The sequence below is a fragment of the Leucoraja erinacea genome, chromosome 3, assembly GCF_028641065.1.
Source record: "Leucoraja erinacea ecotype New England chromosome 3, Leri_hhj_1, whole genome shotgun sequence".
NCBI lineage: Eukaryota > Metazoa > Chordata > Chondrichthyes > Rajiformes > Rajidae > Leucoraja > Leucoraja erinaceus.
In genome coordinates this window covers 113,473,260-113,489,265 of record NC_073379.1, presented here as the reverse complement: position 1 = coordinate 113,489,265, position 16,006 = coordinate 113,473,260, and the positions used below count along the sequence as shown (strand labels likewise).

At 45.6% G+C, this 16,006-nt stretch overlaps 1 protein-coding gene across 1 annotated transcript in view; it reads right to left on the bottom strand.

The window, feature by feature from the left end:
• Positions 1-4,159: 4,159 nt before the first annotated feature.
• LOC129695930 (uncharacterized) overlaps positions 4,160-16,006 on the bottom strand; it is a 154,488-nt gene continuing 142,641 nt past the window's right edge. The window contains exons 28-30 of the mRNA XM_055633409.1: positions 13,954-14,101; positions 11,056-11,236; positions 4,160-5,704 (exon numbers count right to left, since the gene is read on the bottom strand). Coding sequence (XP_055489384.1) covers positions 5,637-5,704; positions 11,056-11,236; positions 13,954-14,101 — 397 coding nt within the window. The 3' untranslated portion in view covers positions 4,160-5,636. The remainder of the gene's footprint in view (positions 5,705-11,055; positions 11,237-13,953; positions 14,102-16,006) is intronic.

Below are 16,006 nucleotides of genomic sequence, written 5' to 3'. Positions count from 1 at the left end.
ATCGAGGGATATTGGGGAAAAAGCAGGAACGGGTTACTGATTGTGGATGATCAGCCATGATCATATTGAATGGCGGTGCTGGCTCAAAGGGCCGAATGGCCTAACTATGCACCTATTTTTCTATGTTTCTAATGGGGCTAGGAGGGAGAGATAGATTAGCCATAATTAAATGGCCTAATTCTACTCCTATCGCTTATGATCTTTAGAAGCCGATAATGGACAATAGACAATAGATGCAGGAGTAGGCCATTCGGGCCAGCACCGCCATTCAATGTGATCATGTGCTGATCATCCCCAATCAGTACCCCGTTCCTGCCTTCTCCCCATATCCCCTGACTCCGCCATCTCTAAGAGCCCTATCTAGCTCTCTATTGAAGGATCCAGAGAAACTGCCTCCACTCAGACAGATAATTCCAGACTCACAACTCTGTGTGAAAAATGTCCTCGTCTCCGTTCTAATTGGCTTATCCCTTATTCTTAAACGGTGGCCCCTGGTTCTTGACTCCCCCAACATTGGGAACATGTTTCCTGCCTGTAGCGTGTCCAAACCCTTAATAATCTTATATATTTCAATAAGATCCCTTGTCATCCTTCTAAACTCCAGAGTATACAAGCCCAGCCGCTCCATTCTCTCAGCATATGACAGTTCCGCCATCCCGAGAATTAACCTGGTAAACCTACGCTGCACTCCCTCAATAGCAAGAATGTCCTTCCTCAAATTAGGGGACCAAAACTGCACACAATACTCCAGGTGTGGTCTCACTAGGGCCCTACACAACTGCAGAAGCACCTCCTTGCTCCTATACTCAACTCCTCTTGTTATAAAGGACAACATGCCATTTGCTTTCTTCACTGCCTGCTGTACCTGCATGCTTACTTTCATTGACTGATGAACAAGGAGCCCCAGATCCCGTTGTACTTCCCCTTTTCCCAACTTGACACCATTTAGATAGTAATCTGCCCTCCTGTTTTTGCTACCAAAGTGGATAACCTCACATTTATCCGCATTAAACTTCATCTGCCATGCATCTGCCCACTCACCCAACCTGTCTGTCACCCTGCATTCTCATAGCATCCTCCTCACAGTTCACACTTCCACAGCTTTGTATCATCTGCAAATTTGCTAATGTTACTTTGAATCCCTTCATCTAAATCATTAATATATATTATAAATAGCTGCGGTCCCAGCACCGAGCCTTGCGGTGCCCTACTAGTCACTGCCTGCCATTCTGAAAGGGACCCGTTAATCCCTACTCTTTGTTTCCTGTCTGGCAACCAATTTTCAATCCATGTCAACACTCTACCCCCAATACCATGTGCCCCAATATTGCCCACTGATCTCCTATGTGGGACCTTATCAAATGCTTTCTGAAAGTCCAGGTGCATTACATCCACTGGTTCTCCCTTGTCTATTTTCCTAGTTACATCATCAAAAAATTCCAGAAGATTAGTCAAGCATGATTTCCCCTTCGTAAATCCATGCTGACTCGGACCGATCCTGTTACTGCTATCCAAATGTGCCGCTATTTCATCTTTTATAATTGACTCCAGCATCTTCCCCACCACCGATGTCAGGCTAACTGGTCTACAATGCCGTTTTCTCTATCCCACCTTTCTTAAAAAGTGGGATAACATTAGCTACCCTCCAATCCACAGGAACTGATCCTGAGTCTATAGAACATTGGAAAATTATCACCAATGTATCCACGATTTCTCAAGCCACTTCCTTAAGTACCCTGGGATGCAGACCATCAGGCCCTGGGGATTTATCACCCTTCAGTCCCATCAGTCTACCCAACACCATTTCCTGCCTAATGTGGATTTCCTTCAGATCCTCCGTCACCCCAGATCCTCTGGCCACCAGTATATCAAGAAGATTGTTTGTGTCCTCCTTAGTGAAGATGGATCCAAAGTACCTGTCAACTCATCTGCCATTTCCTTGTTCCCCATAATAAATTCACTTTGGTCTTAACTATTTTTTTCATCTTCATATAACTAAAGAAGCTTTTACTATCCTCCTTTATATTCTTGGATAGCTTACCTTCGTACCTCATCTTTTCTGCCCGTATTGCTTTTTTAGTTATCTTCTGTTGCTCTTTAAACATTACCCAATCCTCTTGCTTCCTGCTCATCTTTGTACTTCTTCTCTTTTATTTTTATACTGATCCTGGTGTTCCTTGGAATCTTTCTACCTCTTTGGAATGAAGTGATCCTGCACCTTCTGTATTATTCCCAGAAACACCTGCCATTGTTGTTCCACTGTCATCCCTGCTAATGTATCTTTCCAGTCAACTTTGGCCAGCTCCTCCCTCATGGCCCCATAGTCCCCTTTATTCAACTGCAACACTGACACCTCCGATCTACCCTTCTCCCTCTCCAATTGTAGATTAAACCTGACCATATTATGGTCACTACCTCCTAATGGCTTCTTAACCTCGAGTTCCTTTCTCAAATCCGGTTCATTACACAACATTAAATCCAGAATTGCCTTCTCCCTGGTAGGCTCCAATACAAGCTGCTCTAAGAATCCATCACGGAGACACTCCACAAACTCCCTTTCTTGGGGTCCAGTCCAACCTGATTTTCCCAGTCTACCTGCATGTTGTAATCTCCCATAACCACCATAGTATTACCTTTACGACATGCCAATTTTAACTCCCGATTCAATTTGCCCCTATATCCAGACTACTGGTAATACGGCCAAAAATCAGCTCAAAAGCTTTAGAACGGAGTAAATTCCCAGGCACTGGTATAATTCTCATTTGGAATTTTCAAGTACCTACTTTGTTTTTTTGTGTACTAGCTGTGTAGATTTAATTCCCTGAATTTTTTGATTATTATATTTAGTGCCCTCCGTAATGTTTGGGACAAAGACCCATCATTTATTTATTTGCCTCTGTACTCCACAAATTGGCCGGGTTACAGTTTGCCAAGAAGTATTTAAAAGAGCAATCACAGTTCTGGAAAAAGTTCTTGTGGACAGATGAGACGAAGATTAACTTGTATCAGTGATGGCAAGAGCAAAGTATGGAGGAGAGAAGGAACTGACCAAGATCCAAAGCATACCACCTCATCTGTGAAACACGGTGGTGGGGGTGTTATGGCCTGGGCATGTATGGCTGCTGAAGGTACTGGCTCACTTATCTTCATTGATGATACAACTGCTGATGGTAGTAGCAGAATGAATTCTGAAGTGTATAGATACATCCTATCTGCTCAATTTCAAACAAATGCCTCAAAACTCATTGGCTGGCAGTTCATTGTACAGCAAGACAATGATCCCAAACATACTGCTAAAGTAACAAAGGAGTTTTTCAAAGCTAAAACATGGTCAAATCATGAGTGGCCAAGCAATGACCCGATCTGAACCCAATTGAGCATGCCCTTTATATGCTGAAGAAAAAACTGAAGGGGACTGGCCCGCAAAACAAGCACAAGCTAAAGATGGCTGCAATACAGGCCTGGCAGAGCATCACCAGAGAAGACACCCAGCAACTGGTGATGTCCATGAATCGCAGACTTCAAGCAGTCATTGTTTGTGAAGGGTATGCAACAAAATACTAAACATGACTACTTTAATTTACATGACATTGTTGTGTCCCAAACATTATGGTGTCCTGAAATGGGGGGACTATGTATAAACACAGCTGTAATTTCTGCATGGTGAAACCAAAATGTATAAAAATGGCCTTTATTAAAATCTGACCATGTGCACTTTAACCACATGTGATTCTTTCCATTACTCATATCAAATTGTGGAGTACAGAGGCAAATAAATAAATAAATGATGGGTCTTTGTCCCAAACATTATGTAGGGCACTGTATCCGTGTGTATTACGTCTGGGTGCTGTTCATGTGTTGCAAGTAAAAATATTATTGTACTGTGGTCATACAATGTAGACGCTGGTCGCGAGTGGAGTGAGGATGCTGAGGTTAGAGCCCGGTGCCTGGGTTGGCGACACGGAGGCGTCCGGAGAGGACCCGGTGGCGGCGGCAATGTAGAGGTCGGTGCAGCGGTCGATGATGGCGTGAGGGGGGGGGGGGGGGGGGGGGAAGCGCAATGGACAAAGGAGGGCTCGGTGTGGGGGGGGGGGAGGGGACTGCCGTGAGGGAGGGGGTGGTGGAGGGGGAAAACAAAGGGGAACCTGGCACAGATACTGTGCTACTTTGTCAGCGCCCTTTATGGGCCAATATTTGCGTACATTGGGTATGCAAGCAAAGAATTTCACTGTGACTTGTCACATGTGACAATAAAGTATTAATTCACGGTGAGGCTGCCACACACACACACACACACGGCAAAGCACAGCTCAGCAGCATATTCTCAAAGGCAATTAGAGATGGGCAGGAATAGTTGGCTGTGTCAGTAACAGACATATGTCCTTAGTAAGCAAAGGGGAAAAAATGACAGATGTTGGGTATTAAGTAATCAACGGTAAATGATCTAACCTTGTAGATTTGCTGCAACGTAGGTGGTCCAAATTAGGCCTTGGTTACAGAAGCTAAAGATGCTTTGGTGGAATTGTTGAGAACTTTATGAAAGTGATATGAAAAATCTCTCATGCATAGACTGTAGAATTCATAGCCATAGAAACATTTGAAACAAAGAGATAAAACACTGAATTTGAATTAGTTTTTGATTTTACTTTAGTTTGGCAACACAGTGGCACAGCGATATTGCTGCCTTACAGCGCCAGAGATCCGGCTTCCATCCTGACTGCCGGTACTGTCTGTATGGAGTTTGTACGTTCTCCCCATGACCTGTGTGGGTTTCATCCAGAGACCTCGTCAAAAGTTGATCTCCCATTCACACTAGTTCTATGTTATTCCACTTTCTCACCCACTCCTTATAAGCTAAGGGACAGTTTCTAGAGGCCAATAACCTACAAACCCACACATATTTGGGATGGAGGTAGAAACCGGAGCACCCGGAGGAAACCCACACAATCACAGGGAGAACATCCAAACTCCAGACATACAGCACCCGACGTCAGGATCGAACCTGGGTCTCTGGTGCTGTGAGGCAGCAACACTATCTGCTGTGGCACTGTGCCATCCTAACCGGCAAAGAGGTGCCACAGGGACTGCAAATTAAATGGCTTCGTCATATGCTAAAATATCCATCTTTTGGCAAGAATATAAACTCATTCAATTATCCATTCAAAGTGAATAGTTCGGGTTGAAGTTCTAATCGACTCCTATTAAATGATTGAGAATTGTTTAAACGGTTTGCTTCACTAAAATCCCATTTTAAACAAATCCAATCAAAATTAAATGCAGTATGTGCTCTCATTTTCAAGTTCATGGGTTGAAGGTTATACTGCAAATTGTTAAATAGATTAGCCTTATTTGTTAATAATAGCATTGATGCTTAATGGGGATTCTCCGGAGTCTATTCCAGTTCTTCAACTGGAAATCTGTGGAAAACCTGGAATGAGACATTAACTTTCCCCAATTGCATTTATCGGAGAGGTATTAGTTCAGATACAAACAAGCGATTGTTATAGGTTTAAACAGTGAAGTACAAGACTGTAAGGCAATCGCGGTGATATTGCATGACATCGCGCTTAGTGGTAAAGACAAAACAATGTCACATTATTAACATTATTCGGTAGTAGCATATCACTGTGCGGTTTTCAGATTGTGAAGTTTTTGTAGTCCACGAGGCAGCTTGTCTGGATGACATCGACAGTTGCGGGTCCATCTGTAGAGAAAATCAGAGCAATAAACATATTAACAAAGATTTGGGAGATTAGGTCAAAAGCACGTCACCAATAATTCAGTTTAAATAACAGTAAATAACTGGCCATGAGGACTGCGTTGAAATAAGTTTTCCTGCAGAATCCTCGTTTCTATGCATAATGTCTCCCATCTTTTGCAATTAAATTATCTTGAAGGACCATAGTCGAGAAAATGTTCCCGCAATACTAAATTGCACACTAGGACTGTGGATTGGAGTGGATGTTGTTGAAAAGTGATGTTGAAAAGATGCTGGTATGTTTTGCTCGCTCAGTATATTTGCAAAGTGCACTTGTCTAAAGTCACGTTGAGCCAGATTTAAAAACAACTTCTCAAATTTCTATTATGGCTTGGATCATTTTTCTCACCCCTTCAGACAAAAGAGAGTGAGGGTTTCATCTTCCAAAAGACCCTTGTCTCAGACAGAGCAATAGGGGGGAGAGGAGAAGGGGAAAGGGAGGAGAGGAGGTGAGAAGTGGCAGCCTCGCCAACAGTCTGTCTTGTACCTTTCTTCTTTTGTTGTTTTTAGTTTGTTTTACTTGTATGTTTTAGTGTATCTTTAGTTTTGTATTATGTGGGGGTTGGGGGAGATGGAGATGCAACCGTGTTGTATCTCCATCAGTGGCTTTGACATCGTGGAGCTTGATGGTCCCTTTGTTAGGGATCGACCTCGGGAGCTCCGACCGCGGGAGCTTAGATCGCCACGACCGCGGGAGCTTAGATCGCCACGACCGCGGGAGGTTAGATCGCCACGACCGCGGGAGGTTAGATCGCCACGACTGCGGGAGGTTAGATCGCCACGACTGCGGGAGGTTAGATCGCCACGACTGCGGGAGGTTAGATCGCCACGACTGCGGGAGCTTAGATCGCCACGACCGCGGGAGGTTAGATCGCCACGACCGCGGGAGGTTAGATCGCCACGACCGCGGGAGGTTAGATCGCCACGACCGCGGGAGGTTAGATCGCCACGACTGCGGGAGGTTAGATCGCCACGACTGCGGGAGGTTAGATCGCCACGACCGCGGGAGGTTAGATCGCCACGACTGCGGGAGGTTAGACCGTCACGACCGCGGGAGCTTAGATCGCCACGACCGCGGGAGGTTAGATCGCCACGACTGCGGGAGGTTAGATCGCCACGACCGCGGGAGCTTAGATCGCCACGACCGCGGGAGCTTAGATCGCCACGACTGCGGGAGGTTAGATCGCCACGACCGTGGGAGGTTAGATCGCCACGACCGCGGGAGGTTAGACCGTCACGACCGCAGGAGAAAAGGTGGAAGAAGGTATTTGTTTTGCCTTCCATCATAGTAGGTAATGTGAGGACACTGAGAAACAAGGTGGATGTGCTGCCTGCACTGGTGAGGACTCAAAGGGAGTGTCGTGAGTGCAGTGATCTTGTTGTTTTGCGGGGACATGGCTTCACAAGGACATCCCGCAGTCTAGTGCGGGTGTGAACGGCTTTCTGACTGTTCGGGTGGACAGGGACTGCAGAGAGAGTGACAGCGGTCGGTACAACTCTGGTCACATCACGGTGAAGGAGTGTGTGTGTGCGTGTGCGTGTGCGTGTGTGTGTGTGTGTGGCCCGGACATTGAACAGATGGCTGTTGGTCTGGGGATTCTCACACGCCGCTGTGGTGGCTGTTTATGTTTAATCTATATGTAGTTTTGGATCTTGTTGCTTTTTTGTACAGGTGCACAACCTTTTATCCAAAGATCCAAATAACGAAAACCTCCGAATAGCGGACATTTTTTCAGTCCTTGAAAAAAGGTCCTTGAAAACGTTCACCGAGGGTGGCCCGCAGAGGTGACAGCGGAACCTCCGGTCGGTCCTTGAAGAAAGGGGAACTAAATTCCCATTCATAAAAGAGAAGGTGAGGGTATATTGCGCGGGAGGGTTAATAATTGACAATATGCTGCTGTCTGCCCGCTGAGTTAAAAAGTTCCCACGGTAGACTCACGATACACAGTGTATCGTGAGTCTTGCGTGGGAACTTTTTAACTCAGCGGGCAGGGAGCAGCAGATTGTCGCTCCCTTCAGTTTCACCCCACCTACACCCCTCTGCTTCCCGGCCATGTGTGTGACCCCTTCCCTCCCCTCTCCAGCTCCCCGCTCATTGCACCGGCGTGGGGGCTTTGCACTGTCTTCACGTCGGCAATGCCAGTCACCGGAGACGTCAGGACCAACGGGACACCGACCCCCAGGCCCACTGCAAGCACGGAGATCCCAGAGACCCACAGCCAGCAGCAGCCCAGCCCCGTTCCAACTCCAGAGGAAAACTGCAAACTAGCGGGAGACATCGGGACCACCAGAAGCTGCTCCCCGATGGGCCGCTACGGCGACAAGTGGCAGTTCGCCCACAGCCCGAGCTGTGCCCCCTCATCGGGACAACAACCCCCAGGCCCACTGCAAGCACGGAGATCCCAGATCAGCAACTCCAGCCCAGCCCCGCTCCAACTCCAGAGGGGCAGCTGCTGCTGGTGCGCAAGGTGCGTCTTGTTCTTGGGGTCGCGCGGCTCGGGCTGTGGGCAAACTGCCACTTGTCGCCGTAGCGGCCCATCGGGGAGCGGATTCCTCTGGAGTTGGGGGTGGGGGGGAGGGGGAGGGGGGTATTGTGCTGTTTGATCGCCCCCTGCTATCCCAGGGACAGGGAGACAGGACGTTCACCGAGGGTGGCCCGCAGAGGTGACAGCGGAACCTCGGATCGGTCCTGGAAGAAAGGGGAACTAAAAAGAGAAGTGGAGGGTATATTGCGCGGGAGGGTATATCGCCTACCTGGAAGAAACCAGACATTTTTTCCAGGATGTCGTCTGCACACCAAAGCTCACGTTTGGCGTCTCTGCTGCACACGGATATAAGAGTGTGAAAATGTCGCCTTAGGCCGCCTTAGGGCATGTAGCCCCGCTAGGGTGACATGAGTGCGGGAGGTGATTCAATGCTGCGGTCACATTTACAAATTCAGGAATTCATTCAGCACACTGCATTTCATACAGACATTTATTCTGTAAGAAAAAACTACATTGAAGACTCAAACTCGCGACCGAGTAACTGCTGGGATCAAGGCGCAAACTCGCGACCTTGCGGATATGAGCCAGGCACTCTACCACTGAGCCAGCCATTAAAATCTACGCTAAAAAATCTCCATTCCGAAGACCAACAAATTCCAAATTACGAAAAGTGTCTGGTCCCAAGGCTGTCGGATAAAAGGTTGTGCACCTGTATGACTGTACGGTAAATCAAATTTCACTGTACCACAGTACACGTGACAATGAAGAACCATTGAACCATTGGAAGGGAAGGGGGAAGGTACGGGAGTATGGACGAGAGGATATGGGCTGGAGAGGGGATGTGAAGAGGAGGGGCAGAGAGGAGAACCTTATGAGGGGGGAAGGGGAGAGAGAGGGCAAGAGAGGTCACGGTGGTGCAGCGGGAGACTTGTTCCCTTACAGCGCTTGCAGCACCAGAGACCCGGGTTCGATCCCGACTACGGGCGCTGTCTGTACGGAGTTTAAACATTCTCCCCGTGACCTGCGCAGGTTTTCTCTGAGATTTTCGGTTTCCTCCCACACTCCAAAGCCGTACGGGTATGTAGGTTAATTGGCTGGGTATAAATGTAACATTGTCCCTAGTGGGTGTAGGATAGTGTTAATATGTGGGGATCGCTGGTCGGCACAGACCCAGTGGGCCGAAGGGCCTGTTTCCTTGCTGTATCTTTAAAACTAAACTAAGTGGGAGTAAGCAAGAGAGTGGGGAAGGACAGGAGGGACAAGGGGGAGAGGATTGGAGATGGCAAGGGGTGGGGGAGCACCACAATACAGTGGTTAGCTGAGGTTGGATGCTGAAATCACCGTGTCATCTTTGGGAGTTTCAACATTTTGTTCTCCCTCTCCACTAACTATAGGATTTATCCCCAAAATATTTGCAAAAGTGGACCCACAGCAATCCAAAAGTCGAATAACAACGGCCATATTAATATACCCCTATTTCTCCACTTCTCCCCACAGCCATGCAACTTATTCCCTCTGAAGTGTCTACTCGATTCTCTTTTGAAGGCACCCGAAGCTCATCCCTAAACTCCTTCATTATACCAAATGATATAATTTTATTTATCCCAGGAGGGCAATTGATCTGACAACAGTCATAAAACACAAGATCCATGAAACATGAAATTAGAAAGTGATGAGTAGAAAGGCTTGGGGGATGTGCAAAGATTGGGAAGGGGTGAGGGGGGGGGGGGGGGGGGGGGGGGGGGGGGTCAGTCTCAGTCTACCCCACGACAGAAGGGGGTGGAGTTGTACAGTTTGATAGCCACAGAGAAGAAGGATCTCCTGTGGCGTTCTGTACTGCATCTTGGTGGAACCAGTGTGTTGCTGAAGGTACTCCTCAGATTATATAATGTAATGAAGTTTATAGATTAAGGGGCTGTCCCACTTGGGCGACCTAATCCGCAAGTCCAGAAGAGTGTCTTCAACCTCGAGGGCACTCGCCTGGAAAACCGCGAGCTGGATCGACCGTCTGCGTTGAAAAAATACACACACACACACAGACACACACACACACACACACACACACACACACGGGGGCCAGGGAAAGCGGGGGAGCGCTGTCTGAAACTCACACCCGTGAGTGATGAAGAAGAAAGAACGGCTGCACAGTATCGTCCTTTAGAGAGCGCGGGGGGGTCCCGGTAGGTCCGTGAGGGAGAGAAGGAGGGGAGAAGGAGGGGAGAGACATTTTTAAGAAGTATAATAAAGTTTAGCGGGCATTTAACTTACCGGTGGGGTTTCCTTGGTCCTGAAAACTACAATGAGCCAATCAAGAAGCCCGGTCAGTGAAGGAGATTGCCTATGGCTGCCCTCAATGCCTGTAACTAAATAGCGACCCCACTCCACTGCACTATGAGTTCAAAAGAACCATGCCGACCGAATTTTACTTGCGGAAAATTTTTCAACACGCAGGCCACGAGTATTTGGGAACTTCCCTCGAGCATGAAGGAGAGTTCCTGCGACCTCATAGGACCTCCTAGGAACACGTGTCGACCATGCTGCGAGTTTGAAGGTCAAAGGCACTCTTCTAAACTCGCAGATTAGGTCGCCCAAGTGGGACCGCCCCTTTAGCACCCCACACCTGACACGGTACTTGGATTTGATAACTCGTTTTGCAAACTGAAACAATTCAGATTAACTCATTTACTTCTGTAGTTACACAAGGCCATGTTTTCCAACTGTATTGGGATGTTTGAAATAAAGAGATCCATGGTAGCATTAGAGTAAGTGTGGTCTGAAATTGTGAGCATTCCACCCAGTGATTGTACTCACCTAGTGGAAAGTACGTGTTGTGTCCAGTATCCTCTCGCGCAGCCTCAATAGCTCGCTTCACCGCAAATAACGTTGCACAGGACATGCACTGGGGCGGTTCCCCACTGGCCTTAGAGCGCAGAACACCCATTGGGTTGGGAGCATTCTTCAGCAGCTCGATGTTGAAGCTGACAGGTATACACTGGTAAACAAGATGCAAAAATACATTTCAATAAAATGAATGGATGTGCTTTGGTCCTCACGTTTTGTTTGCTGTTTCTGGTGTAACTGCTTCCTTTCTTTTGGCTAACAAAATATAGAGTATATAGTTTCACAAAAGTATACAGTTGGCAAGCAACAAAAGCTTTTCACTGTACCTCGATACACATGACATGCTCCAGCTTTTCACTGTACCTTGATACACATGGCAATAAACTAAACTCATATATATGCAGTTCCAGTCTACAACCATTAACAAATGATGTTGAAATTTATGAAGGGAATCAGCGAATTTGGGAATATAAAAAGGTGGACACTTTGGAGCACAGGAGGATGAGGGGTGATCTTATAAAGGTGGACAATTTCATGAGAGGAATATATCAGGTAGACTTCCAGAGTCTCTTGCTCAGAGTAGGAGAATCAAGAACTAGAGGACATAGGTTTAAGGTTAGAGGGGAAAGATTTAATTTGAATTTGACGTATTCAGTTACAGTACAGTACAGTTTGGACTGCAATGGGAGGATGGTATTTGGTGGTAGTTTTAGTTGCTGTATTGAACGTTCTCTTTGAAAAATGCAAACAAAGTACCTGTGTCTTTTTCAACGGACGTGGGTTCATAGGAACCCGAGGGTTCACTTTTTCACACAAAGGGTGATGAGGTGCCAGAGGAGGTAGTTGAGGCAGGTGCTATCGCAAAGAACCATTTAGACAGGTACATGGAATGGCGGGGCCAGCCTTAAACAGATTGGACCGATTGCCCCCAATTGGGCCCCGCGCCTAAGGGGGGCCCCGCACTAATGTTCCATATTTCGTACGGAAATACGAATTTGCTTTGTTAAATAAAGATTTTTTTAAATTCGCCATCCAGATTTTTTTTCAAAAACGAACATGGATAACAACCGCTGCACGGCCATCAGACACAAACGATTTGTTAACTACTACTGTTAGCACTTGTTAACAGCCAGTAGTTAACAAGTAGTTATACAATGTGTCATCAATGCATCGATCCACATCCCTCCGTAAATATAATTGTGTTTTGAACAAATATTAATGACGCCGTGTTCCTTTGAATATAATTCACAAGCCGTCATTAATACTTGTTCAAAACACAATTACATTAACTGAGGAATGTAGATCGATGCATTGATGACACATTGAGAATTTCTTAAAACTCACCATCATGATTGAGGGCTCCGGACCGCAAGAAGGGGCTTCTTCTAGGTGTGCAGGTTAGTCATTCACCTACCAACCCACGTTGTGTCTCTCTGTCTTTCGCTCTCTCCCTCCCTCTCCCTCTCTTCCACGCTCTCTCTCTCCCATGCACAAATGCATGAGTGAAGAGTCGAGTCAAGAATGTATAATTGTCAGGTGCACCCACAACAGAACAATGAAATTCTTATTTGCAGCAGCATAAAGGAGTGTAAACACAATATTCATAGATTGTATGAGAACGTATGAGAAATGAGAACAATAGTTACTAAATTCAATAACTTAACCCTAATAATTGTGGAAAAAAAGCTCAGGGTGCCCCCATCAAATCTCACCAATCGCTTGCTAATCGCGTGACTGTGTCCACTGCTGTCTGGTTCGTTGATCGTATTGCTCGATATGAACTGTTTTGGGAGAAAAATGCTCACGGCAGACCAAACGCGTTAAACAGAAATTGGTCAGATATTGAGCTTCACACAATGAGAAATCATGTGAAATAATCACTGAATTTAATTTGAAATGAATGTACCTGCATGTTATACTGTTTAGTTTGGAGATGCAGCCAGATAGTCTGGTTGATACAACCAGTTTAGTTTGGAGATACAGTCAGATAGTCTGGTTGATACAACCAGATTAGTTTGGAGACACAACCAGATAATCCACTAAATTTGCACCGACCAGCGATTATTGTTTTCCTATTTGTTCATTTTTTTGTGCCCGATTATTTGGCGGCCAATCAATCACTGTCTCTAAGGGGGTTGCGGCCAATCACCAACCAACTTGGCTTAAAATTCCTATCCAATCAACAAATAGGTCTCCTACCGTCCAATCAGCCGCTGTTTCCAAGGACATTGTGTCCAATCACATAATGCAGTTTAATGGTAATTAGCAGCTATGGTGAAGGTTGGAAGCCAGCGGAGCTACTGACAGTCAAACAGGAGGGAGCAGGAGAGATTCACACAGTGTACAATCCATGGCACCCAAGTGTACAATTTCATAATATATAACCATATAACCATATAACAATTACAGCACGGAAACAGGCCATCTCGGCCCTACAAGTCCATGCCGAACAATTTTTTTTCCCCTTAGTCCCACCTGCCTGCACTCGTACCATAACCCTCCATTCCCTTCTCATCCATATGCCTATATACTAAATAACGGGGCTGACACACCTTGGCTGGGATCCCGGGGTTGACCAAAATTGTTCAATTGGGCCCCGCACTCCCTAAGGCCGGCCCTGTGGATAGGACAGGTTTAGAGGGATATGGGCTAAACACAGGCAGATGGGACTAATATAGATGGGTCATGTTGGCAGGTGTGGGCAAATTGGGCCAAAGAGCTGGTTTCCACACTGGAAATGCCACTAAATATAATAAACAGTTTATTTCTTGCCTTGGATTATCCTGAAAAGGGATTTTTTTTTAAAGCATAAACTGTCTAGCAACTTCTCCAATTAAACAATAAATTTCCAGTCAACTCTAAACATACCTTGCTGAGCGGTGGTTTGTATTCCCATGTTCCTGCATTCAGCACAGCCCCAGTCTTTGGATCGTAAACCATCTTCTCCATTAGCCAATATCCCATGCCCATGATAAAAGCACCTTCGACTTGTCCAACATCAACATCAGGGTTCATGCTACAAGTGTCAATGAGAAACAAGACCAGAGAAACACGAGAGTTGTTTATCTATCCCTTGTTGCTCAACTCACTCCTTTTACAGAACTTGGCATTAAAATCTTTTCGTATCAATGCCACAGACAGTGGCATTGACAGTGGTGGACAAATTAGATGATGTTAGGATTCAGGAGGCACAGATTATATCACCACCACCCACTCCATTCAAAGAGGATTTTCATAAATACATAAGAGACAGGAACAGAATTAGGACGTTCAGCCATCAAGTCTATTTCACCATTCAATCATGGCTGATTCATCTTTCCCTCTCAACCCTGACATAACCCCTGTAATCCGTACTAATCAAGAATCCACCCGTCTTGTTTTTGTTTGTACTTTTTGTACTTTTGAAGTAAATAGTGCATGGGTCACTACATTAGTACTGCCTCTGGCAATACCAGAACTTTAATTTTTAAACAGCAGATCAATTGTTGCTAGTGTTGTACTCCTTCCAGTTCTGGTGATTTTAGAAGCGTACCACCTAACTATTAGGGAGAAATCAGTGTTCAATAGTTAAAGTCAGACTTTGGAACAACCGCCTTGTGCTTGGGCAGCTTACGACCCAGGGGTATGAATGTTGATTTCTCTAATTTCAAGTAACCCTTGCATTCTCTCTCTCCATCCCTCCTCCTACCTTAGTTGTCTTGCTAGCTTTACTGTTCGGATCCCCTCATTATCACTTCCTCCACATCCAACAATGGACCATTGTGGGCTCTTTGGCCATTGGTGCCGGCTCCGATTTGTTCTGTATTTTCATACCTCTTGTTTCCCTCTCCCCTGACTCTCAATCTGAAAAAGGGTCTCGACCCAAAACGCCACCTATTCCTTTTCTCCACAGATGCTGCCCGACCCACTGTATGTGACCATCTTCGAAGTAAGGCAGATTCTGCAGTTCCTTCCCATACTTCCTTGTGCAAACATCATTCCAACTAATTGGTTACATTTTACTGCTATAATTTATTGAATTACTTGAAACATACAGAGCACTTTAGAAAATTGCTAATGGATTATTGCAAAATGTATTCTGTAATAGGACTAAACTGTAGACCAGACTGTAATGTGTAATTATTTCTTATTGACAGGATAGTTTATAAACCCATGAAACTCTACACTGATGCAAGTTATGTATGAACAAAATTTCAACGCAACCCCTCCAAAGTAAGTCGATTCATTATTTTGGGGCTGAAAGTTGAGGTGATCTCTTGTGAAAAATACAGTTTGAAATGGTATTGTTGGAATGACGTTTCACGAGAAAGGCATGGGATGCAGAACTGAGAACTGCATTGTGTTGTATTCCCAGTTCTGTTCCTTTGCTCACATCCCAAGAGACTGTGTCTCACAATTTGTGCCCCAATATGTATATTGTTCAGAGTGCAAGACTGACTTCACTTCAGCATTTAAAACGATGCAGGTAAAGAAATGAAAATTAAAGTAAGCAGCAGTGGGCAAGACGGTGGGCCAGCGGTGGAGTCCTGGATTCCACTTGCTTCTGTTTGTGGTGTTTTTGATGTTTCTTTATTTTACATGTCTTTTCCTACTATTTCTTTTGATTGTTATTTTTGGTGTGTATTAACTTTTTTGTCAATGATTAGTGATGTACAGCACTTTGTTGCAGCTATGTTTGTTTTTAAAGTGCTCTATAAATAAAATTATTATTATTATTATTATCCTGACTATGGTTGCTTCTGTATGGAGTTTGTATGTTCCCCCTGTGATCTGCGTGGGTTTTCTCCGGATGCTCCAGTTTCCTCCCACACTCCAAAGATGTACAGGTTTGTAGGTTGATGGGGTTTGGTAAAATGGTAAATGGTCCCTAGTGTGTGTAGAATAGTGTTAGTGTGTGGGGATCGCTGGGTTTGCGTAGACT